This window comes from Gambusia affinis, linkage group LG07 (genome assembly GCF_019740435.1).
Source record: "Gambusia affinis linkage group LG07, SWU_Gaff_1.0, whole genome shotgun sequence".
Lineage (NCBI taxonomy): Eukaryota > Metazoa > Chordata > Actinopteri > Cyprinodontiformes > Poeciliidae > Gambusia > Gambusia affinis.
The window spans coordinates 20,712,538-20,740,249 of record NC_057874.1 but is presented as its reverse complement, the minus strand read 5'-3'; the positions used below and the strand labels follow the sequence as shown (position 1 = coordinate 20,740,249).

Genomic DNA, 27,712 nt, shown 5'->3' with positions numbered 1-27,712 from the left:
AATGGAGGGATTGTCACATAATCTACATGATAATGCCACTGCAGTGAAACAAATACCTCAGAATGCGATGAGAACAATTCAAAAAGTGGTGATCGCTTCATAATTTCTTTAGCACATACAAAACTAGAAGAATATTTTACAGAAAACGCAACAATTACAATGTGTGTCCATATTTAAATATTTAGATTGTTGTATAAAATACAGCAATGTATAGTAAATGCCTCAAATTCAGACCTAAAAATATCATCACTTTACATTCAGTGCCATGCATTTAGATGTTTGTTATGGCCTGGGTTCAGATTCCCAATAAGCATTATATGTTAAGAATGATGGTGCAGTTTTCTCAGTGGAGATGAGTTTCCCTTTGCTAATCCAAAATATGTAAATTAATCTGCAGATTTATCCCAATGTAATGAACTCGTCAGCCACACATCTACAAGCTGGTGGTTGAACAGCTTTCCTTATGGAGGAGCAACATATAACTCTGTCTATGCTGTGAAATAATATACTCATTAAAAAGTCACACTTTTCAAAAAATAGAATACTCATGGGTCAAACTCAAATGATTAATTTTCCACACTTGACTGTTGTCTGTTAAAGAGTGTGTTGGAGTTTATTACAGCAGTGACTAGGCAGGACTGAGATAAACTCTGAGCAAATTTCCAGCCCTTCACAGAGTCACAACAGACTCAAAAATACATGCACAAACTCAAGTGTTCAATTTGAAATAAACCATTTGAGAGAAGTATCCATTTTGATTTTGGGACATTTATTGCCACACCAACATGTCTTTTCCATGGCCAAGTTTTAACTAGGAACTACAACTTGGAAAACATTAGAATTTATGCACTTTATTTTGTTGTTCAAATCTAGTTTTTCCGTTTCTACCAAGTTGTTGCAGAGAGAAAGAGGCTGCAGTGGGCCAGTGTGTGTGTCAGGAGGCCTACTACTACTGATTTGTTGAATAAGGACAGACAGCTGTCAGTTTAGGGGACAGCTGCACACACCGCAGCTTAAATATTTGACATTAAATTGTAGGGCAAGTAAAAAAAATTAGTGACTCTCTGGAGTAGAACAACTTTTTTTTGCTGTGCACAAAAATTACTAGAACCACATTAAACGATGAATCAATAAGTAATCTAAATGGAATGAACAGCACTTCAACAGGAAGCAAAAATGTAAACGTTACGTTTATTAAAAACTGTTTCTGTATAGTCAAATTCACCTTCAGAAGGAAATGATGACGCTATGTATGTGAGAGGTGAAGTGTTTTGTGAACCTACATATTAGAGCAGCGGTTTCAAACTATCCAGCTAAAACTGTGATTTGGTCAAAATTACAAAAGGTAAGAATCATAAGAAGAAGAAAAATTTGTGATTTGTTATTGAGTGTCAAACTGATTAAGTGTAGTGTGTTAGTTTACTAAGTTTACAAACATTTACATCTATTGAACTGCCTCTAATTATCAGTCTGTATGCTTAAGTTGGTTGATATCAGGACAAAAAAATCCCTGGTCAGGAATTAGATACAGTACTGCAAGTAAACATTTTTAGTATGTTATGGTGTGAGGCGGTAGAAATGTTTAGGGAAATGTTAGAAATGCTTTTTTCATCTTAAAATATGCCAGCTTTCCTAGTACTAAAGGCTAATTATGGTAAAATAAATTCTAATCAATCTTGAGTAGCTGCTGGAAAAATTTAGTAGCACAGTTGAATGGCAATACCGGTCACAGGAAATTTTTTCATCAATTCTACTAAGTTGTAAGTTTTTCTTTCAGAATTATAATTAATCATGCTAAACAATCTTTGCAGTAATGAGTAAAAAATGTTTGAAACAATGTTGGAAAAAAACCCCACACTGGCTTTGTGAAGATATTTTTATATAGGTGCATGTTTGGTTAAAAAAAAAAAAAAAAAAAAAAGTGATTACATAACTCTAAAAATGGGGGGGAATACAAAATTGTAAAAAATCAATTTATTTATTTTTGGCCACTTTTTGAACTCATTAATAATTAACCAGTTATCATAGCTCAGCAAGTTGCTCATATGTTTTAGGTGATGCATGTTATGTAAATATACATTATAATATGAATTTCACTCAACACACTGCTCACTCAGTTAAGGACAAGTCATTCTAATTACAATTTAAACTTCATTAGCTCCATTTGTTTATGATGTGCTGATCCATGTTATTGATCCAACGTGAAATAGGAAACTCATAATACAAACTAAAAACAGCATAAGAAAGTCTTATACTACTTTTGTTTGTTTGTTTTGATCAATAAGAGGGAATATCATGTTTGAAGCACAGTTATGAATGTGTTACTGAGGCATGAATCTCAGATTTATACACACAATTGACTAGCTTCAGAGCAGTACAGTAAAATCTGTTAAAAATTAGGTTGAATTTTTCACAAATAGATAAAGAAAGATTTTGTCTTATTCTTGAGGTGGTAACTAAAGTCTGGCTGCAGAGGTATAGTGATGCCCTGATGTTCCTCCATCTGCATGGACAATCTTGTCACTGTGTTGGGCAGACTGAACAACATTTGGCTGCACAGACGTCTTTATTTCTGTGTCTCGAGGCTGACTTTCTTCATCTTCTTCCCTGATGGCTGATTTGTACTGGATCCTCCTGCCTTTGTGTCTGAAAATGCAGACAAGCAATAAATACTACGAGTTGAGAAACAGAGGCGCACTTTCGATTCAAAATTCATTAGAGAAATTTCATAAAAATTGTATAAATATTTGGTAACATGCAAGCTTGTTTTGTTTTGCATATTTGCAGTTTCCGACATCTCCTTCGGAAGCTGGTTTTGGGATTATATGGCAAAGTTCCATTTTCCCAGGGAATTTGAATGAGTGAAAAACAAAAATACAAAAAAATTGCAAATCCTCCATCTAGTGAAGTATCACACAAAATCTTTGTCTTTTTCCAGTGATAGTTTTCCAGATTAGTTTCTTAGGCCATCTGTTGCATAAGGTAACAATTATTTCAATCTGCAGAGTGTTTAAACCCTGCATAGGATCCGGTAAAATAGCAAGTAATATATTAGCTGGCATATTATCTTTAAATAGTAAACTAAAGATTTTTACCAGGGGCAAGGACAAATATGTTTTTAGATTTGGTTTAAACACTTTAGATATTAGCGGCTATATTCAACCTTGATATTCAGCTACATGCCTCCAGCAGCTGAGTGACTGTCTTCCTGGATATTTCACACATGACGTCAAGGCCACTTCACAGTTGTTTATTGACAAGCCATGATTACTTGACACTGACCAAATCTTGTTGACCTTGCATAAATAAACCTTGTGTACTTGGTAAATGGACAGTGAAAGTGTCCCTTCATGAAAGAGAAGCAGATGTGGGAGGAAAAGATTTGCGTCTTAGCAAGGTTGATCTTTGTTTACCTGTTAGTGCATTTTCTTTCTGGGACGAGGGATCTGCTACGGTGGCCACACAATCGTTTTTCTCTTTGGAGAGGGGGCACTCAAGTTCACCGCCAGCATCTAATAGGCTCTCCCTGGAGAACTCTGCAGGGAGCACAGAGGCAGATAAATGTTGACCAGAGAGAAACTACAGCCAGAGACAAAACTCAGCATGCTAAAGATGAAACGAAATCCTACAGCAGTAGTTTTCAAGTGATGAACAGAGCAGCTCCAACTTTCATCAGTCAATGCCACCTGACATTTACAGTTGAAGGTTATTTACCCCTTGCAACAAATTTAAACCACTGATCTTTGAGTGAATCCATACTCAACAGAACTGGTGTTAATGGTCATTGATTTGCTTTCCCCAGCTTCCGCTTTGCTTCTTTCATCCAGACTGAGAACTTCATTTAAGCCTCCACTGGTGAAAGTTTCAAATAAAGGGCAATCATCTTGTAATCTTGAAAGGGGGCTTTCCATGTTGTATGTCACACCGTGGGCTGATATAAACTTTAAACCACTACACAGTGCTACTGCTTTAGAAAAATAAGCCCGGTACACTCAGAATGCATTAGTGGAGGCCAATTACAAGTGCTGTTACTGTGTGCTGTTGGCTCTACCTGCCATTACATTGAATTAGTTGTGCCAGGCAAGGTTATTTCTGTCAGAGAAAGTTAAATACAGTAGTTTAGCTCAGACAGACAGCATCTGCAAAGATGGATGTTTTTGCATGTAGTGAGTTTAACAAAAACATTTGCAATGTTACAGCTTGAAGAGAAAAAAATCAGTGTCAATAAGTAAATAATGACTTAACATCTTAGTGTACAGTCGAAGTACCCTGCAATGACTGTTTATAACATAGATTTTAAGAACTATGTATATAACCAATTTATTCTAAAATCACTTCTTTTGGTTTCTAACTTACCTTCCATTTGGCAGCGCAGCTTTTCAAAGGCCTCTGCAGTGGCATCGTCATCATGTGGGAGCTCCTCACCAGTGGGAACAGAGTCGGGACTGGGCCGGTCGGACAAGCAGCTCTCTGAGGAGCACTCGTCTCCAGCTCCCTGCTGCTGCCTGTACAGGTGATGTTCTACAAGAAACTGCAGCTCTGTGAGGAGGGACGTCAAGAAAGACATTATTAGGGGACGAAAAGAATGGTTGATGGTGACAAAACAGGGTAAACAAGTTTAAGGATGAAAAGTTTGTTGGAGGATGAATAAATTCAGCTAAAGACATTTAGCAGCTTAAAAGGTTTTCTATTAAATTAACCACCTGCACTATTAAGAAGGGGGAAGAAAACTTAACCCTCATTTACCATGTTCAAAACTAAACCACCAAAATTTTCTGACCATCAGAGATGACCTCTAACAAATTGTTAAATAAAAAGATATAAACATTCAAGAAATGTCTCCAAATGTTTATTCTTCAATCTGGTTAAAAATTCTGTCACTTTGATTACATATGATCCGGCCTTCCTCAGATCTGTGAAATTACAATAACCTCTTTATTGATGTGTTGTAAAAATAAATTGACTTGCTCATTTTCCTTGGCATACATTTTCTCCACTGTTAGCATCATATAAAATTTCCAAAAACCAATACAGTTGTTCTAATATAGGCCAAGTTTATAATCAAAAACATAGACTGGAGGGGAGATCCATGTGGGAGTCTAAAAACCGTATAATGAGTCCTCGGCGAAGGAAGAGCCACACTGACAGACTAAGTTAGAAATTGGACCCAAAACATAGAAAGAACTTCCCTCATTAACTAGCCAACTCTATGCAGATTATACTATGCTGACAAACCTAAAAAGTGGAAATGGGATGCAACAATGGTTCCTTCTTTTTGGTCACATTACTTAGTGTTTTCATTCATAATGTATATTCAAAACAAAAATCTAATTCTGGGAGAGAAATTTATTTAAAGTATATCTGCTAACACATCTGGATTAGACAAGGTAAGTTTAGTTTCATAGCACATTTCATCAACAAGATAAATAAAGATGTTTTACATTACATCATAAGGGAACCTTACTTTTCTTATGTCTCTTCCACTGCAAAGAAAAGTTTACTGCAGAATTGAGAATTTCAATCTTACAGCTTTGGATAAAAACTTCTTCCACAGCTTTTACACAGAAACCCTTTCCTCCTCTTCAATCTCCAAATAAAAAGCTCATTTTTACCATAATAAAGGGAATTAAAATGTGTCCTACTACTCAAAGGCTTCCTTGAACTCAACCAAATATAATTTCCATCCTTCCATCTTTGCTTTACTATTTAAATGTGGTCTATATCAGCAAACAGTAACAGGAGAAAAGAGATTCTTGACTGTGAAACATTAAAGTAAAAGTTGAGGCCAATACAAAAATATCAGGTTACTCTGAATGCATTTTGTATTTCTCTTTTTCAAAACTTTAGGCAGGTTACTTCATCAAATACCTTGTTGCCTTAGCAACAGGTTAGCATTTTAAGAAATAAAATTAAATGTGAAAACTTAAAAGGGATTGATATTTTACAGATAACATTTTGTATCTTTACAGCTCTGGGAAAGAAGCTGCTCAATAATGGGAGCTAAAAGCAAAGTGCTGTTTTTAACACATTGTCACCATCACACATGCAACAGAGAGAGTAAGGTTGATAAAACAGTGTACCTTTCATTGTTGGTGTCCCCTTTTGTCCTTTTCTTCGTTGTCGGGGAGAATTCAACAGAGCTGCCTAGAAAATATCAACATTACATATCAGCTAAGCAGAAAGCACAAAGATGGAATAATGCTGAAACTCAGTTTAATGAAAATAACGGTCTAGGGGTTTTTTTTATTATTATTTTTAATAATCACATTTCAGTGAATCTGTGTTTTAGAAAGCTTGATTGAGTTACCTTATACAACTGGTTTGGAAGCCGATCTTCGTCTATTTCTGTCACAAAGCAAACAATCACTTTAGTTCTGGATACAGAAGTAGAAATAAAAACACATAAATGCAACAAAAAAAACTGTTTCAGATTTTGTGTTTGTAGATGGAGCACTGCTGTGTATCCAGAGAGCAGAGAGGAGAAGATGACCTCCGCCCACATCACACATTATCTGATACAAGGGCTTGATTTTCACCCAGCACTGAGCCTTCCAACGCCACTACACATGTCAATTACATCCCTGACCTTCTTTAGACTGATTCTTTCAAACATTTCTGTGGCAACCTGTGACACGAGCTGCTACTCAAATTTTATGACATCAAGCTCACTCAGTGTGACATTGGTTCTTAGGCCTAAGAACCAAATTAATTTCCTGACTCCAGAACTGTTTAGCTGTTAACAGTTTTTCTTAATGTACAAAGAAACATTCAACAGCATATAAACTGTAAAACTCACAGAGGCATTTCTGAGTATAGAGAAGCTAGGAAGATGTATTATGTAGAACATGATAGCCTTTGAGCTGACGCAGTAAAACATGTTAAATGAAACAGCTGACTCTGCTACAGTAAAACCTCTGATCAACAGTGAGCAACTTTAACTTACATCAAAATCTCTGTTTTACAGCCTTGAAACTTTTTTCTAGGACACCACCTAGTTGCTTGGCAACCTACGCATCCCTTGGCACTGCAAATTATGTTCGTCTGTGTGCGTGTGTGTCTGCGTGTGCTTGCGTGTCAACTTGCATATAATATTCCTACTTAAAAGTATGCTCTGTTCAAAAGATAGTGCTTTCATTTTAATTCCCTCATTTCTTTCATTTTCTTTATACACCAAACTCTAATACAGAAGTGAATAAAGATCTTCAGAAATGCTATTAAATATTATTTTAATTATAATAGTTATGCATGTTTATTTCTTTACCAAAACACATCAAATTCAGTTGTGTTTTTAATTTTTTGGAAAATTACATTTTCCCTCAGTTTAATTCATACTTTTGCATAAAGCTATGGAAAAGCAACATGAATACGTCTCCTTAAACAACAACCAAACAACATAAAGGACAAAAAAGCCATATTTACTCTTTTCCCTTCATTTAAAATTCTCTATATTATGTATAATAATGAGTTCACTCTTGTTTCAGGTCCTTATGACGACTGGTTTATAAAGTGTAAAATGGGTCAACCTTGCTTGGAATATCATTTGAATCTCATATTTTGGAAAAATGCAAATCCAGTTTCCTTTTTTCAGTTGTTTTCAAGTATTTCAATTAATCAGACACCTGCTGAGAGCCAAATGAGACATTATTGTGGAAGAAGACGAGCTGCCTTCATCATCAAAACATGGAAATAGACAACATAGTGGGAGCTGGGCAATTAAGAAATTATAATCAGATGCAGATGCATTTACACTGGAACAAAGTGGTCATGGTTCAATTGCTAAAATAGATTAAATGATATCCTGAAAGCAACAAGAAGTTGTAGTTTGATTTAACAAAAATTGAACACAATTTGGGTCAAGAAAAATAAAGTTTGGCAGTAAAATGGTTGATTATCAGATTGTTTCATCTCTGTGTTCGGCCCATCTGTGCTGCAAAATGAGGAAAAAAGTCATTAAAAAAGCTTTTCCAGTAGTGATGAGTCTATCACTGCAACTCCCAGCTGGCTGACCGAAACAAAACAAGATGAAAACAGAGACATTCCTCTGACTCGCAGCCAGTCGTCCTCATTTCTAATGTCTTTAATCTATGAACCACTTTCAGTTCAAAGTAGCTCGGGAGAATTTGAGAAAATACTGACAACCAATTGCATTGTCTGACAAATGATTGAAAATTCATGCTGCAGTGAATGATTGATGTATTTGAAAAAATTTAATAAAAATAAATGTCTCGTATAATCCTGCTTGTCCTTCAGAGTCTGACAGGAAGAGCCTGTTTTGTCTATTTTTGCACATTTGAACAGAAGTGATTCCTTTATTTTCATGCGAAGCTGCATCAAGCCTCCTTTGCTTTTTCTCTTTGTCTTTCAACAAAACAACCATCAAATGTACTTCTGAAGCAGATACAAGCTCACGACAGAATTAATGGTAGCAATGAGGTTATGAAGAAAATAGAAACATGACTTATCTCATGTCTGCATGCCTCCTTTCATATATGAATCAGTCAAAACTGGAAGAAAACCGTGGGAAGGTTGTGGACTGATGCACAAGACATTTTATTTGTTGTATCAATTCCAACAAATCCTAAACAGGACTTTAAATCATATATCTGAGTGTCCTCTCTTTCATTAATGCTAATAATTGAATAATAAACATATATATTGTAGCAATACATGTGTTAATGTTTTAAATTTTGGTAGCAAACACACAAACTCCTGTTAAAAGATTTTTAAACTGCTGACAAGTCAAATTCTCATACTTTTCCTTTGTCTTGTGATTCAGTCTTCACCTAAGTAGTAAAATGGAGACAGTCTAGCTAAGTTTACCATTCCTTAGGTTACACAAATAACATTTGCAATTTGGACAGGTGTGAATCTGTGGCAAAGAAAATTTGACTGATAACTGAAAGTTTGGAGTTTGTTTCCAGTCTAATCCTGACACATTGTAGAATGTCCTGGGAAGGAAACTGAATCCCTTATTATTTACTGATCTGTGATCCGGGGGAGTAATAAGTGCATTAATAAATGTACTTTATTTTTTCAAAGTGCTACAAACTCCAATAAACAAAGTAATCAATTTTGTTTTGCAAAGACTGAGGAAGAGCTTGCAATCACTGGCATTATGAAAAATGCTTAGGTTTTATAAATTGCATATAAAGCAATGCAATATGACAGGCAACTCCAATGTTGATAACATTTCTTAAGAAGATAGCTAATATTATTTAAAATTTTCAAAATTAGGAGGAACGATGGCTGCGCATATTTCTACTTCTGTCCCACTTGCATGAACAATAGAAGTAATTTATATTTCACTTATAAATCATCAAGTGAGAACCAAGCCAGCACTTCTTCCACTTGATCAAGTTGCTTCAAGAATCATTGAACACAATAAATCCTCCAGTTTGTAGGGTCAGCCCTGAAGAAAACCAAAGTCACCCTCAGTCTCTCAATGACCTTCTTCATTATTTTACACACAGTGTGTATCTTGGTTGTCCCTGCTCCTCTGAGGTGCCTTTGGGGATCAGAGTGCATAGAGATGAGCAATATGCGGCACATTTAATAATGCAGGGATTTATCTGATGTGGAGCACACCATTACTGCACCAGTGCAGCTCTTCTTTCTGATCATCATATCTGTTCAGCCCCATCCCCCTCACACAAGCTTTTACTCTCACACACAAAAGCACACAAACTGATCACGACAGCTGTGATATTGTGTGTATGCATCTGATTCAGAGTGTCTTTGCATCTGCTTGACTTAGTCCATCTCATTAATTCAGTTTTTAATTTTGCTTTGACATTTGTGGGAGGTGTAATGAGAGCTAAGCAAGAAACAAGCCACATAGCTACACTTCAACAAGGAAACTTCTTCAGCTGCTTGTGGTAATTAGCAGAGATTGCTGATCCCCTCAAGATGAATATGAGAAAGATTTAATACTTTAAACATCTGTGAGGGTTTTTACCTAACTATTTGAAAGGAAATTTAAACAAATTTAAATAACATTAAAAGCTATGAACAATGATCATTGTCTACAGAAACAATAGAATTTTTTTCTAAGTAAGTTGTTCATGGCTACTTTTAGTTGCATTATATTAGTTTTGCTGTTTATTTGCTGATCCCATTTTGACGTGTTCTTGATTGTTAATTATCATACCCACTAATGTCGACAATATATCAAGTCCCAGAGTGACATCCCATCAGGTGCGGCATAGAAACTATGGCTGCTGCACATCAAGGCCGGGTAATGAAATGGTGTCTAATGCAAAGCTTCCGGTTCTGCAGTAAAGCAAAGTGCTTGTTCAAAGGGATACCTTTTTAATAATATGGGTTGCATTTTGCTTATCTTTAGTTGAAAACTTAAAATATTTAAAGCAACTCAGATCCAAGCTAAGATATATGGCACAGAATAGGATTATATTAAAACCTACCGTAATTCAAATGTTGTGTGGTATTTTAGCAACCTGGGATTGAGCCAAGCACCGAAAACACTAATTTTTTTGTCCTACTCTTAGGGAGAAGATTGCCCAGGGTGAGATTCATGAAAAAAACTAAAATGTTCCGACCTCTCCTACATGCGGTTAATCATTCTCTGCAGATATTCAGCTAAGCTTCCTTAGTTTGTTAAAACTTATTCAGCTAACTGTTTTCAGATAGTCTTTGGTTTTGTTAAAATGGCTTTCATGGTTTAAAATAATAATAAAAAAATAATTTATACACAAGGAAACAATTTTAAAAGAACTGCAAATATGTATCAAGAATCATGTTTACCTTGCTGGACTTTCTGTGGGGAAAATATCAAATTGTGAGATAAAGAATAAGAACAGAATAGTCTTCTATTTATCATGACTCATCACTTCGTACCTCATTCTCACTGTAAAAAATGAACTTAGGGGATTATCAGATTAACAAAAGAATATCATGTACTTTTAACTAAATAATTTCATGTTTCAAACAGAAACGTGATACAATCATGTTGCATAAACAAGAAATCCAACAACTTAACATTTATGAAATTTAATCATGTTGAGATAACATGATTCATTATAGACAGACTGATCTTGTGCTGAAGACGACGAGTCTGCAGCAGGAAGACAATCGGTTTTTCTTTCAACTTGATTGAAATGTATTCAAGTTGAGATAACGTTCTGTTGTACCTTTTCTAATTGTTGAGTGTTGTTTCTACCCTTTCACTCAGTCCTGTCTTAAAACCCTTAATGTAATGTAGCTTAAAAAAATGTCTTATGGAAAGGATTTCCACACAATTAAATAGCTTTCTTTCAGCATGAAGTATGTTTGTTGAGCTAACGTAATTTTCATGAGATGGATCAACTTAATTAAGTAGTGTGAAGTAACATAAGTTGGTTTCTTGGGCGTGCTGTGGTGGCGCAGGGGATTAGCACGCTACATGCTTCGAGGCCCTAGTCCTTGACACAGACGTTGCTCGTTCGACTCCCAGTCCTGGTGATCCTTGCTGCATGTCCTCCCCTCTTTTCTTTCTGCCTACTGTCTCAAAAAAAATACGAGCCACTAGCGACGCAAGAACTCTTCGGAGAAAAAAAAGTTGGTTTCAACTAAATTTACATTAAAATTAGTAAAGTAAATTATTTGGTCCAAAGCGTTGCAAATTAGTTGGGTTGGCTCTTTTAAATTACATTGGGTCCAACTATAGTAAATGAGTTGAATCAACCTTAATAAATTCAATTGAGCCAACACATTTGCTTTAAATTGGAATAACCATAATAAATTAAGTTGAGGAATCTCATTTTATTTAAATTAGAATAACCATAAAATATTAAACTCAGCCAACACGTTTGATTTAGAATCAACCATAGAATAACCATAATAACATAAATTGACCTAACACATTTGCTTTAAATAGGAGTAACAGAATCACATGGTGCTGAAATAAAGAAAAGTAATCAGGTGGAAATCATTTCCATGATTTTTTTTTTTTTGTGTTCATCCAAAGAGTTATTTTCTTCAGTGCAGACCAGAGAATAGCAGCAGGAGAAAATTATTCTCTCTGCGTTCATCTTTTAATTCTGTGGTGGGTCACTTTACACACAAATATATTCCCAAATCAACAGAGGCAGTGAGGAAAGCAGGGAGGATGACTCATACAGCAAGAAAAGTCCTCAGAGGTTCACTGTTATGTTTGATCGTCAAGATCCCATGAGAGGGTTCTTAGCTGTTTTTGTTGCTGTAATGCAGCAGGAAGATTCATTTTGTGGTTACAAGGAATGAGATGCAGAATAACAGCAGTAAAGCAGAAAAACTTGAATATTTTTTCCTCATTTGTTAATAAAATTTTAGCTTGAAGAATATCCAAGATTTTGGAGTAATGAGTTCAGTCAATGAAGTTGCATTTAATAGTGACTCAGGATAGTGAAATTTCAAGCATTTTATTTCAAACTATATTTTGTCCGTGTGTGTGTGGTGTGTGCGTGTGCGTGTTTGAGTGTGTGTAAAACACAACTAAAAATAGAAAAAAATGTCTTTTTTAGCACATTATTTTCATGTGTTGAGTCTCCTACCTGGTGAGGACTGATCACTGGATGCCACCAGAGTTGCAGGTGTGGGTCTGCGTCTTCTGATCTGAAAAAGATAACATTTTGTTCAGAAATTGATTTAATTATTATTGACACAGTTTTAGTAACAGACAGGTGTATGAATGTTCACACAAATTTCTATTTTCTGTTGACATTCTTGAGACGTTCGTTTTCAGAAGGTGTTTAGTTTGACATACAATAAATAATAAAACAATGGTAAGAACAGCAGTGCTTTGTATTTAACAAGTTATTTGAATAGATTTTATCAGCATGGCTGCAACTCTTTCCCAGTATGAGCAGTTAATAAGGTCAGCCCAGCATCCAGGATCCTGCTGCTTTCAGATTACTGGAGGTCCACAAGAACTGGGATTCAGTAGACTTTGAAGATGGCTGATTTGGATCAGGGCAAGGCTGTATCCTGCAGCACTGAGCAATGAGAACAGATAGTTATCCACCTCCTGCTTGTTTCTGGGATCAGAAGCAGCAACATGCAGTGACTAAAGAAAGATGTTCACTAGTGAACATTCACTTAGAGAGGAAAATAATTGAGCAATATTGTTTAAAGATCATGGCTCTGAGGTGGTGCAGGACTTTAGTGTGCATTATTTGGTCACTGCAAATGGAAAGGGTATTTGCAATGTGAGGGTTGAGATTTTTTTGTGCGCTGAGAAATGAAAAAAAAAAAGAGCATTCATAAAAGAAAGACCTTGTTGGAACTATGAGTGTATAGGAGACCAATAAGAAGGGGCTTAATGGAAATAAAATTGCAAGAACAAACAAAATAAAGTCTCCTGGGAGCAAGATTCATCATGTGCATCAATATATATTTAGAAAATTAAATAATAAAAACAAAAATCTTTCTGAACTGCTTAATACTACTTTCTCTCAAACGCTCTTGAGTGGAAAATGTAATTTATTTTTTATTCCTCAGACAAATCCAGCAACAGGAGACTACTTTTAATTTTATTGCTCAATTAATGTAAAGCCCCACAACAAGATTAGCTTAAATAGCGTTAATTATTTTAGCACCGTCACATCTCCTCCTCTTGATTTACACAAGCGTAAACAATTGTACTGCAGCTGACCAGGTTGCTGAGTAATGCTGGTTGCCGAGTCTGGTCTTCATTCTGGAAGCCTGCTTGTGCACTTAGCAAGAACTCATCCAAAACAAAGCAGCATAAAAACATGATCAGTTTTTATTATCAAAAAGGAACTTTAAAATTAGATGCTTTTAAATTATGCTTAAAAATATACATCTGAACCAGAAATCAATAAGGCTTACTTTTTTCCACCAAGTAAAATCACTCTGAACTATGTCTAAATGTATTTAATAGTGGCAACGAGACGTTGTTGCTTTCAGTTTTATTAATCTTTATTCCTGCTTGAACCTTTCACTCTTTCTCTGTTTCTCTTCAAACACGAGTTAATATTTATTTTACATTTTCTCTCTTACATGTGGTACAGATATTAGATTTTGGAGCTTCACAAGGTTGTAGACCTGAACTGATAAGCTTCACGCTTTGACTCCTGGTACAAATGTGACTACAGATAGAAAAAAAAATTCCCTTGACACAAAAGAAGCAGAGTGAGTTCTATCTTTCTGGTACATTCACAGTGATGTGATTCAGATATGAGGGGCATTCATCTTGTTTAAAACACAACCCTGCCCAACAAGAAAGGTGTGAATATGTGATGATAATTAATGTATTTTTTTTATGATAGCAGCCAGGCAGAGGTGTGCAGCTCCTGCACACAACTGCATGTAATTTCTGAGAAAATTGCTAGCTTCTCATCTTAAAACAGATGTCAGTTATTAACTGTAAGGATTGCAGCCTTTGATTTGAGCCAGTGTGACTCTGTTATATATTACTGATCCCAGTCAAGATGTGTGGAAAGTCTGATAAAACCTCAGGTACAAACGCTTTTTTCTGGTGTCATTAAATATAACATGCTATGCTTGCTAACAATAAATCTGGCTTCAATTACCCAAAATGTTTCTGGCTTAAACATGTTTACACTGTTGTATTACTGTGATGTCATTATTCTTTCTTTAGCGTTACCATTATCTAATCAGTCCCAGTCTTCTCTACTTATTCATCTCTTCTGCTTTCAGTCCTTGCTGGATCTTATTTCTCTGTTTCACCCTACTGTCATTTTACTTGTTTCCTTGAATTGATTGACTGATAAGATGAAGGTCCGTTAGTTATTCCAGCCAAAGCTGTTTAATAAAGTATTTTTTGCATTCTTCTGTTTTTTTTTATTTTAGTCCATTGCCCAAGTTCCTCATCAGTAAAGCTTTTTAATCACAAATTATATTAACTACAAATAAATTTACACTTTGATTAAAGCAGTAGATTATTCTGTTTTTTTCCTTTTCAATGATCTTGGGTTATGTGATTATCTCTCTGACAGAAATTAATTACAGTGCTAAAAAATGGATTAGCCCTGGGTCCTTTTAAATATCTAAGCAACTAATCATTCAATGGGAAACAAAAATAGTTAATATCAAATTGATAATAAGATTGTTTAAATTAATGAGAATTCATTACTGAGATTTAAATGTAGCATCAAACTGTCCTATGACATCCTTGTCAGTGATAAGTGTACTTATACACTTGGATTGTAAATCTTGTGTAATTTACAATAATTTACATACTTTTAGCAGTTTTAGTTTTTTGTCTTTGTCCATTCCAAAAAGCCAACCCACTGGCCTACTTTAAAGGACAACCATGGCTGCATAGCACTGATTACAACCAGAGTCATTGTTATTCTTCTCACCCTGCAGCAGAGAAAACTCCCTGATCCTTCACTCACACAAACAGCAGCACTTACTGAACGGACTTGCCCTTCAAGCCACCATGCATGCTTTTCAACTCACAGTCTGTTAATAATGAACGCCTGTCACATCTCGAAACAACAGACAGCAGCACTCTTTGAAAGTAACTGGTGGGCAGGAAAAGCCATAGCTGTAAAATATAGGTCAAGCCAAAAATGGCAGGGTTGTGACTCCACTAGTATGTTCATGGCTCTGCTTTGTAATTTTTCATGTGCAAATACAGACATTAGAGTGGCTTAATTACTCTTTTTACTTCTCTTTGTCATCAAGCTGATCAAAATACCTAAAGAACAAATCTTGGGAAATAAATCAAAATGCTTTTTATTTTCATAGGATAACTAAAACTCTCTAGATTAATTTATTTACAACTAGATGGTTCTGTTTTCTTATCTGATCTCTAAGTCATCCCCCCAAAAGAATCCTTGGAGAGATGAAAAGTCAATCCTCTTTGGTTTGACAAAGTGATGCATTCAAATTAGATTCAAGGATAATATTGTGGAAAAAGTGCATCATGTTCTAGATCAGATAAATGATAGTCCCCTACATTAATTCATCACTTAGATATGTATGATTGATGACTACAGTGATGACTATACTGAGACTCAATTTTTATGTGTAATATTTCCATTGCTAAACAGTGTAATTTATTCACTACCTTTTTTAGTTTTCATTCCCACCTGTACATAGATCAGAGCAAACTTGTAGGTAAATTAAATTTACAACAACTAAAATAAAATAAATTTCTTGCGTTTATGTGGTTTTTGGTTCAGCTACAGACATAGCCTTTGATTTATTTGGAATGCTCAATTTCTTAATTGCCTTAAATGTTGGTTGATTGGAACCAGGAGAGCTTAATTAAAATAAAACTACTGTTCACATTTTTTGGCTTTAAACATTAATGATCTTACCAGCTTCTCCGTAAAAGTTCATCAAACTTAGCAAACTTTGTAGATTCAGTATAAATCTATTTTAAAATGTCTGAACAGGAAGTTGTTCTTTTGAGCTTATGTTTGATTCATCCCTCCTTGAAGAAGTTTGGTTAATGATGAAATATTATTCCTGAATAAGAAAATGCACTGCATAAATAAAGGTGAAAGTAACCTTCCCCAAGGCAGCCAAAGAAGATCAGAAATTGTCCAATGTGGAGAGGTTATATCAGTCCAGGAGGAAGATTACAATTTCTCGTCTTTCATTCTGTCATTTGACATGTGATCCTGGCATTGTTCAGACAAGAGCTCCTCCCTAATGAATCTTTCAGACTCTCCAACAGTGGGCTGTCTTTGATTTGATTAAGATGAATTACTCCAGAAACATCCACATCACTACCTAGCGTTTTGCATTCCTCTAATACCCTCTCAGTTTTTCTTCATCTTTCTAAGTCTTTATGTCTGCACATTAACTGAAGACTAATGATGACCTAAATGCTCTGAATGTTCTCAGTGAAGGACAAAGACAGAAAGACAAAGTCATTGTAGGGAACATTAAAGTTCAAAGTCTCATTGCTAAAATGCATGCAGTAGATGGTTTTCTAACTTCATGAGTCACTTTCCCAGTAAGAAATAATATACTTCTAACTATATATAGTTTTTCTCAAAAGCACTTATGTCTGTATATTGTGATTTATTATTTCCACATCAATAACAAGCGAAAAAAGTCACATTCAAGTAAATTAAAAAGCTATACAAATACTAATAATTTTGATTCAAAAGATAAATATATGTAATAAGAGTATGATATGATGAGCAAAATAAGCAATAAAACACGACATAAGGACAATGCTTATTTGTCAGGTCTGTTAGTGTTGCACTCTCACGTTTGGTTTTGTTAAATGAAAGCCTGAACTGTGACTTATAGCCTTGTGTTAAAGTTTTCCTTAGTATTTTATGTTGTAGTAAGAAGCACAGCTTGTATCTTTTTTAAAGCTCAGTGTCACTCTGACATATATAAAAATAGAAATAAAAAAAGAAATACAACTTCAATTCAACCCGTTCAAATCCTTGTTTGGATAAATTGGCATTAATGTTGTTAATGTTGTTAAAGCTAACAAAGATCTACTATAATCATTCAATGGGAAACAAAAATAACTAATATGAGATTGATAATAAGATTGTTTAATTAATGAAACTTCATTAATCAGATTTAAAGTGGGGTGAAAACAAAGTTCAGCTCAGATTAAAACATTTTTCAGCATTATTGATGACTTTAGAAAAGGTCAGCATGCAATAAATTTAATGAGGGCGAACATACATCACCTTCCATTTTCTATTTCCACATAATAATCCTCATGTTCACGCACACATGCACACCTGAGGACACCCAACAACTGGAACCATGTCATTTTTCTGTGCAGGAACTCTTGTACTTCACTTGATAGCAAAACATTTCCCTTCTACCATTATCTGCTGGGTATTACATGCAACAATTTAATTTTAGCACAAAACATTGGTAATCTAACAAAATTTAGCAATAGACAATAAAAGCAGAACAGAAATTAAATGTACTGATATTTTGGAAGCACTGTTGCCTTGCAGCAAGAAGGTCCTGGGTTCGAATCCCAGCCCGGGGTCTTCCTGCACGGAGGTTGCATGTTTTCCTTGTGCATGCGTGGTTTCTCTCCGGTTACTCCGGCTTCCTCCCACAGTCCAAAAACATGACTGTCAGGTTAATTGGTCTCTCTAAATTCTCCCTTGGTGTGAGTGTGTGTGTGAACGGTTGTGTGTCCTGTATGTCTCTGTGTTGCCCTGCGACAGACTGGCGACCTGAACCCCTGGTGAATAGCTGAGATAGCCACCTTCTCTAGGAAGAACAAAGAAAATGGATGGATAGATGAATGGATAGATAGATAAATGCACATTAGATAGTTCATAGATAGATAGATAGATAGATAGATAGATAGATGAAGATAGATAGATAGATAGATGCCATAGATAGATAGATAGATAGATAGATAGATAGATAGATAGATAGATGTTTTAGACTTGGAGTAGATAGATAGATAGGGTGTTAGATAGATAGATAGATAGATAGATACAGAGGCATACAGTAGATAGATAGATAGATAGATAGATAGATAGATAGATAGATAGATAGATAGATAGATAGATAGATAGATAGATAGATAGATAGATAGATAGATAGATAGATAGATAGATAGATAGATAGATAGATAGATAGATAGATTGCGCATCTAAAAATTTCAATAATGACTTCTTTTTGTTTAGTACTGACAAAGTTCTTAATTCAGGCTTCTGATCCTGGACTGAATAAATAGCTTTCACCTTCTGTTTTTTCAGAACTTTGTAAAGAGATAATCTGAGAATTTTATACAGTTAAATGCACATTAGCCATTTCAGTTCATTTTTCTATTTTTCAGCCATTCCTATAGTTCATAATTATCACTCAGTGAAGCACTCCATGAACATAATGCCATATTGAGATCTCTGTGACCTCTATTAACCTGGCAAGTAAATGTTTTAGGGACTTGGAGTGGAAGAAAAGGGTGTTACCAAGAAACCTCAAGCATACAGAGGCACAGCATGCATACTTAACGTAGAAAGACCCCAATTGATGTCTGAACCTATTTGGTAACTGTGATAAAAGCAACAAAAACATGTTTGAGTTCAAAATATGTTCAGAAAATAAAAAAGCCCTGAGCAGTATTGTCGCTTTAAATCTACCTTCATAGCCTGTCTCAGCTACTTTAGCAAGGAAATCTAAAAAATTTAAACTAAAACTTCAAATTGTGAAATGGCAAGAGGTTATTATTACATCAAAGTAGCATAACAAGTAAGCTGTGATCAGTGGTGAGTTCTGATATGGGTGACATGGGCAACCGCCAAGGGGTAGCATGTTCCTCCTCACACCCATCCAACGCTGGGGGCGTTGTTCGTCCTGAATGCCTCACAGACCAGGACCGCCTCTGGCTGCAATCACTTTACTTAAATTGAAGTTCAACTGAAAAAATAAAACTGAACTGTACGTGTGAAGGAGTAGTAGACTGTTTTGTAGCTAATAACAAAGACCTTCTGGATTCTTATAGGCAACTTCAGTTTTACTCTCAATGTCCAGTACAATAACCAAATATTCATACACATTCTGAAAACAAGCATGCTATTGTCATCGAGACTCAGTGTCCAGAGTCACCACTTAATTTATTTTTCCATAACTTAATTACTGATCCATTTCTGGTCACCTCTGAATTTCTTAGCATTTTGTCAACTTAAAACAACCTGCAATACTGCAGTTTTTAAATATCTATTTCTTATGGGCACTTTTCTCTTTAAAAAAAAAAATAACTTTGCTGACATGGTGTAAAATATGAAGAAAATTTCAGTATTTTTGACATAAGCCTTCCTCAGGGAGTCAAACAGATCCCAATAGAATCATCAGCCCTTTGAAAGACACACAAAGAATTGGGATAGCAAGCACTGGAAAATATGCTTAAGATTTTATGAGGGGGAAAAAATAGGATTCAACTCAGCCAAGTGCAGTTGTCAGCTTGTTACAGATCTCAGACAAACAATGTGTCTATATAGAGGTTGAAGGGCATCTTAGCCCATCAGAGACAAGCAGGCAATTAATGCAAAGAAGAGACATCTGCGAGAAACTAACATAATTAGTGGCAAAAAACAAAAATAAAATGAAATATTCTATACAAACATGAGCATATATAAATACATGAAAACACAAAAGTTGAAGAAATCAGGTCACAAGGACATTTCAATAACTATATAACATAGTAAGTCTGACAAGTGTTTCTATGTGAAACAGAAAAGCTTTTATCTGTATGAGGATGTAGGAACACATTGCCTTTAATAATTGCACTACACTCAGCTCAGCTAGAACAAAAGAAATTGCCACCAAGTAATTGAGACAAAAAGTGAGCAGAAGGCTTATAGCAGTCTGTTCTAACTAAGAAGCCTCCCAAATCCTTGGCCCACTTATTGGCAGTAATGGGAAGCCTCTGGAAGTTGTGTCTACATTTTATGTCCTTAGAAAACTGGGAGAGTGTAGTTGCCAATGCAATGTTTAACTACTTGTCGGAAGGAATTTTAGTGGCTAATGCTATATCCCTGTTCAGACTTTTAACTTCCTCACAACAGTTTCTTCAATAACTGGTTCTCTTAACCTCCATCCATCCATCCATCCATTTTCTTTACACCCTTCTTCCCTAAATGGGGTCGGGAGGGTTGCTGGTGCCTATCTCCAGCTCAAGGCCCCTGCTAGCGGGTACACCTGGACAGGTCATCCTATGTCTCTAAATATTTTGCAGAGATCTTTAGCAGGCATGTAAAAAGCTTCATCAGTATTATAAATACGTCTGACTTTCAGAGGCTGACTGAAAGGAAGACTCTTCTTTAGGCTGGAAGGATGATAACTACTGTAATGTAAAAGTGTCTTCCAATATGTCAGTATATAAAATTACAACATGCATAATGCAGAGTGGATTGAAATGTGTTTGAGAAAAATATGCAGTGTCTATAAATGTAGAAGGAAGCTGCTGGGACTTGTATAATGTTATGTTAGAAAACTATAGGACCACCAGGTTCCAGGCAGTGTGTAATATATAGGCCTTACATGATGTTGTACCCATAGAAAATTATATTCATGTTTCTGTATTCATAACTATCTTCAAGAGCTTTCTCTAAGAAGCATTTCATCTTTTGTGCAAAAGCCAATGTTGGATTACGGCTCAACAGTGTGTAGAACACTCCTTTTCCACACTGTCTCAAGATCTCTAATCTATAAGCATCTTTGTTCTGGATTACAATGGCACCACCTTTTTCAGCTGTCATTATGACAAAAGAGCCAAGTCTAATGCATCAATCCACCTGAAATATTGAAGGATGAACAGTCAGCATTACCTAAAGGTTTACGCTTTGTTCCTTTCCAACTGCAAGCTCTTTTCAAACCAAAGAAATCCTTTTCAAAAATTTTGGATGTATAAAAAAATCCCCAAATTTCCCTGTGCTTCAATTTTCTTTGCTTTCTCCTTTACCACTCTGCTCAGGATTAGTGTTTTGATCATGTAATTAAAATAACATGTACAAATTGCACACTTGCAAATTATCAGATTCAGTCTTCTATTGTTCTGTGTTGACAAGTTCCTCAGATGTTTAAGAGTCTAATTGATGAATAATTGACAGCATGTGGAATACTGATAAACTCTCTCTTTAAAATGACTCATGATTCACAGGGATCTGTTCGCTGTCCTGAGAAAGAGCTATGTCATAGCACATCTGATGTCTATTGTGTTTTAGACCATGAACTGTCTAAAAAGAACTTGAAAAATTATTTAAGAGCAAATTAGAATGTAGAGTTTTGATATTAATTTATTCTTGACCCATCTACTGAACATCTTTGTGTGCTTAATATTGAAGTCTATAAATTGCTCCTTTTCTACAAACATGGATATTTAAATTTATTTGATAAATACAAAGCATTGCATAACTGCAAAATTTGAGGAAAATAATACATAACTTTTTAATATTTTATACAAATTTCACAAGAGTGGCATTCATGTCTATTCAATTTCCTTTTCTCTCACACCCATCAATAAAATTCAGAGCAAATAGTTGCCTTGATAAATAATATGAATGAGCAGAGTCCACCTGAATAACTTAATTCCAGTATAAATCCAGTTGTTTTGTAATGTTTTCCAGGTTTTAAACAACAATGGTTTACAGAGAAGGAGGTCATTTATCAGAGGAGTTGCTAAAAGACCTGTGATAACTCCAGAGCCAATACATGCATATACTACAAAGTATTAGATAAAAGTAGATTCATGTTTTAATTAAAGTTCAGGTTTAAATCCAGTTGAGAATCTCTGGCAAAACTTGAACACTGTTCATAGCTGTTCTTCATCCATTCATAAATTAGTTTGTAAGAAGAATGGAAAAACTTTCATTTGTAGTTTTGGCTTGACCAAAAGGATGTTTGAATACTTTTGTAATACACTGAATCTGCTTGCTAGCAGAATACGTAGTTCTAAGCTTTGATTTGTTGATATTGACCTAAATTTTAAGCACAGTGGACTACAGGAGGATTCAGTCATGTTTCCTATTACTGCAATGCCTGCTGCACAGAGGCTGAAATACTCATATTAAATTCACATAAGATTCACGATATTACTGCAAGTATTGCTACCTTTCGTCTTCATTAATACTTCAACCCAAATCAGCAACCTAACACCCGTTGCCATCCTTCAACATAATCCAAAAGTAGAAAAAGCACAAAGCGCTATGGAGCAGTCTTCGGATCAATGTTGTTCTAAGTATATCATGGCACAGTCAGATGCTGATTTAAGTTGTCATAAAATGACTGCCAACAGCTTGAGATGGAAAACAGAGAATCTAGATTATCTGCATATTTGCAATGTAGTAATTGTAGAGGACGCAGCACCAACTCAGCTAAAATGTCTAATGGAAGTGTTTTTAGTCTTTATCAGTAGTAGAGCTCTTACGCTCTCTACTTCAAGTTGAGTTCCCAAACTGAGAATTTTCAAATAGTTACATCAGTCACTGACATCATTAGGCCTCTATAAGGTTTTGCCAATCTGCTCTTTTAGGTGTACAGTGAGTATTTATGCAGTGTTGGCATATTGATGAAATATGAGACTGTTTTTGCTGCTATCTATCAAGAGCCCACAGAGGCTATCCTGACTGACACCCCAGGTCTCCAGGGTCGCTGGTTTACAATGCTGAGAGGTGTCAAGGTGCGTGGATTACTGAGGCATGAGTGAAACCCCTTTGGTGTGAAATTCATAAACATGATTCTTTTTTCACATTCAGAGGTTCCTTTCTGTTTGTTTACTGCCTGCTGGGCTTTCTGGTCACAGTAATACTTATAATATAAATACTCCAGATGCTCATAGTGAAGCTGAAATAAATTGAAAATGCATCCTGAAAAGGAAGAGTCCTCCTGGCACATCATGGAAGGTTTCATCATGCTTGTATTGAGGTGTGAGCTAAAACCCATCTGGGTTTTATTGGTCAAAGAAAACAGTTTATTTTATTTGTATACAGCCAAAAGGAAATGTGTACTATTGAGTAGAAGGAAGCAAACACAAGATCAGAGGTTATTTTGAGCCCCTCTATTGAACAGCTGCCACCTAAAAATAAAACGTACACTATATACAATGCATAACAAAAATCCTCATACCACTTGGACTTTTTCTCTTTATCACTTTAAATTTATATTTTTGTGATAGATCAGTACAATCAAACAAAAAACCAAGCAGTTTGCCCAAGTCTGTGTCACTGTACTTTTAATCAGCAATTGTCAGATATTTTATGTTACTTTATACACTGTTAAATAGCAGGTTGAGACTCCAGATAACCCCAATGAGATTTTATTCAGAAATGGAGGAAACATGGAACAGTGGAGAACCGTATGAGTATTGTATACTAAAATAACCCTAACTCATCCAGGAGATCAGTAAGGAACACAGAACAAAATCTAAAATACTGCATGACTCAGTTTTCTCAGTGAAGATCAGTGTTCATAATTCAACAATAGAAAAAGAGACAAATAGTTTCGACAATAGGGGAAACACTAGGATGGAGTTTAACATGTTACTTCTGTTGCAAAAATAATGAAGCATTTCAGGAAAAAAAAACACTGTGCCCATTGTCAAACACAGTGGTGACATTGTGATGGCATGTCTGGGTTTCTGCTGCCTCAGAACCTGACAGACATGCCATAATTGATGGATCTGGGTTGTAATAGAAGCAGTCACCACTGACTGAAATGCTCTGAACTTCAAGCAATGTGGATTCTGTTCCTTTTCACTCTTCCTTCAGACTTGGCATCTAAATGAATCCAAACTGTAGTCAATCAACCATATGTGAAGTTCCCCGAAATTTCTGAATGAATTTAGCTGGTTTATCCTCTCAAGTCTGTGGTTGCTGGTATACCTTTTCATATCATGCTTTTTCCTTCCACTCAACCTTCTATGAATATGATTCACCAATGACTTCTTGTGACTTGCTCTCCTTTGGGAAGGTGTCAGTGACTGTCTTCTGGACATTTGTCCAGTCAGCAGTCTTTTCCATTATTGTGTAGCCTACTGACCCAGACTGAGATTGTTTCATGCTCAAGAAACTATTACAGGTGTTTTGAGTTAATTAGCTGATTAGTGTTTCATACAAGTTTCCCATTTTTATTTTATTCATTAAAATGTTATGAGAAACTACATTTTGTGGATTTTATAGCTGTAATCCAAAATCATCAAAATTACAAAAAATAAAAGCTCGAAACATTTTACTCTGTGATAAACCTATTATATATTATAAATGCTGCGAAGGACTGGCAACCAGTCCAGAGTGACCCTGCCTGTTTTTCAGTCAGACTGAAGAAAACACTTAAGGGTAGAAAGATACAGGAAAGAAGAAAATGAGAGGCAGATGGGGTGGAGGCAGACTCCTAAAGCTTTGCAGGCTGTACTCAGCTCTCTTTCATTATGAATGAGCCGTCATCTTCATTTTATATTTACAAAAAGAAGAAAACCTGACATATTTTCACACGGTATTCTCCACAGGCACAAGAACTGCACGCACTGGGATTTTCCACTGACTAAGCCTTATTCCCTCCTATATCATGAAACAGATCTCTTGCATCACCCCATATTCTGAAATAAACATAATTAGTTTGCTAATAACAAACACTGATGTTACTATTAGACAGGAAGAAGAAATATTTACACCAGTAATAGTGATTTAATTTTTAACCCATGATGCAACAGAATTTCTATCAGTATTTCACAGGTTGGAACCGTGAGCAGTCAATCTGTGAAATCAAAAATTCCCCAGATGAACCTCTGGAGATGCATGTTTGAAGTCCAACATCACTTTTAACACTGCTAGGATCCTAAGTGCCTACTACAAATCTGTCAAGCTGTGAGTCTAGGTAGGTGGAAAAATCAATCATAAATTCATTGGCCTTACAACTGCTCTGCATTCAGGACATACATCAAGTGTTAAATGTTTTAACTGTGCTTTCTTTAAAGACTACACAGAATTTGTAACACACTCTCCTGAGGAGCTCAGCATAAATCGATCTTGATTTAATTCCACTCAACTGTCTGAATCTAATAATTTATTCTTTAACAAATTGTTTTAAAAGTATAAATTCTTCACTTTTCCAAACATGAATCCAAAGACATTCCAGATTCTGACTCATCCACATAGCCAGCTTTTCTTCCCCGTTTTTTTCCCTTTTTAAATTTTCCGTTGCTTTCCATCTTACTTGTTCTGCTGCCTCTGGGTCCAGGTGGGTGTCCAGCAGGGGGACGGTGAACTGAATCTTTCTGGGGCTCCCAGTTTCCATGGTGGTGCTGTCTGTCAGAGAGGAGAGCAAGAACAAGAAGACGAAGAGGAGAATCCGTGCAGAGGTAAATGAACCAGGCTTAAAAAAAAGAAGGGGGCTCCAGTTTTTCCCAAAAAATAGCCAGTTTCTTTTTTCTTAGTTTCTATTTATTTTATCTCTTGCCTACACCTTCCCCTAATAAGCTTTCTTATACTTATTTCTGACCTATACACTTGTCCTGTCTTCAGCACTTGCCGGTGTGTCTTTCCCAGCTCCCCTCTCTTTCCTCTCAGCCTCTCCAAGCCCTCAGTGCTCAGGCAAGGGCATTTTGAGCCAGGGACACCTCTTCTCCTCTCCTTCTCTCCCATTCGCTGTACTACGCTTCCCTTCACAAGAAGCCCCGCCCTCTCTTCACCATTCTGTGTCTCTGTATTGGCTGTTTCATCTCAGGGCTGTTCTGCAGCATCCTCTGCACAGATGGGAGAGTCAGGATGACAAAGAAACGCTCTCTCTATCTCTGCTGAAGGGGGAAAGAGTCGACCACTGCTTTGGGAGTATTTTTAAAATTAGCAACCTACACATGCTTAAAATCAACCCACACTGTGTTCTTTACACACTGGTTCCTGCCTTCAGTGGCTCTAGAAAGATCAGCGTACTGATTATAATTTTACAGAATTAACCTCAGTAATTTCCATCTTCTAGTAACTAATCTAGATGGCAAATAAAGGTTAACATTTTGAAACTGTAATTATGCTGACACATAGTGGCTTAATTGGTAAATGAATAAATGCATATTGATTAGTTTGCTACTTTTAACATTAGATAAGTTTGTCTGGAAACAAATCTTGTGTAATAGTCTGAGCTTGCAATGATTTCTTTGTCTGTTTGCCACCCCAGTCTTTATCGACCGTGTCTTGGCCTGAGTGTCCCCCACATCACACAATCCTGATACCTGACACCACCAAGAAGCATATGGTGCATCGGATCTACAGTGTTTCTGATGAAATAGAAATCAAATACAGTAAAAGCTTGAAGCTTTCTAACTCTGCACACATCGTTAGAGGTGTTGCTTATAAACAAATCACCATCTGTTCTGCATGAATGCCAGACGTTACTGCGACCGGATATATAATAGTAATGCAATGCAAAATTAAATACATAAAATATTTTGTATCAATTTTTAAAGATATTGTTTTACTTTATGCCACTATTAACTTCAGTTCTCAAACAAATGTAAATAAACCCATCTATTTTACTTAAACTACTTTTAATTATAATTATTTTTATTTTGTTGTGTTTCTGGATTGTACAGCACTTTGTATCAACTGTGGTTGTTTTAAAGTGCTTTATAAATAAAGCTGGTATGGTATGGTATAAAATTGCAGCTGTAGAGTATTTATAAAAGACAGCTATATATATAACATCCTACTTTTCTTTACGTTTTTATCAATCATTTAATTTTCCATTATGTAAAATTAAATGTTTGTATTATGTAGAAGAACTCATTTTTCACATTTCAGCCTTGATAAAATAGGAAAGGTAACATAGATAAGTGTTCTCTCTCCACTCAATTAGTCACGCTGTATTACATAATTTCTAGAGCGTGCACAAAACACCTAATTTAAAAAACATACTTCTTGTAAACTGCAGAAAGATATCTTCCCAAATCAAATATAACTTATAATGCTTGTAACTTCATCCAGGAGTGCTGAAATCCTTTTTTAATATTTTAGAAAGTATGTTGCAACTGCAAGCTGCCTAAACACAAAAACAACCACATTCTTCTTTCATGCCGCACAGCTGAGTGTGAAAAGCCGTGATGTTAATGAATGCCTGCCACAGTAATTGGAGGCTTTCTGAATTATGTATTTGTGATTAAACTGTTAATAAAAGTCTAAATGGTCTCTCTGTTAAAAAGAAAGAGCTAGCAGCAGCTAGCTGCATATTCTCCCTAACAACCTTTAGAGAAAAGCATAAAAAAAATCTATTTCATTCTTGAATATGAGCAAGATGTCTTCTCTCCATTTAA

At 35.7% G+C, this 27,712-nt stretch overlaps 1 protein-coding gene across 1 annotated transcript; it reads right to left on the bottom strand.

Moving 5' to 3' along the window:
• Positions 1-1,903: 1,903 nt before the first annotated feature.
• Positions 1,904-26,009, bottom strand: LOC122834543 (protein phosphatase 1 regulatory subunit 1A-like). The gene is made up of 7 exons (XM_044123066.1): positions 25,624-26,009; positions 12,528-12,588; positions 6,308-6,345; positions 6,081-6,144; positions 4,357-4,539; positions 3,414-3,536; positions 1,904-2,646 (listed from the first exon to the last, which is right to left on the bottom strand). Exons 1-7 carry the CDS (start codon positions 25,702-25,704, stop codon positions 2,567-2,569), a joined length of 630 nt encoding a protein of 209 aa, XP_043979001.1. The 5' UTR covers positions 25,705-26,009; the 3' UTR covers positions 1,904-2,566.
• Positions 26,010-27,712: the final 1,703 nt, after the last annotated feature.

Coding starts and splice junctions, on each gene's coding strand:
- LOC122834543 (XM_044123066.1), bottom strand. CDS start 25,704: ATGGAAACTGGGAGCCCCAGAAAGATTCAGTTCACCGTCCCCCTGCTG. Junction 12,589..25,623: donor ACCCAGAGGCAGCAGAACAA/GTAAGATGGAAA, acceptor TATCTTTTTCAG/ATCAGAAGACGCAGACCCAC. Junction 4,540..6,080: donor GGGGACACCAACAATGAAAG/GTACACTGTTTT, acceptor CCCTCCTCACAG/AGCTGCAGTTTCTTGTAGAA.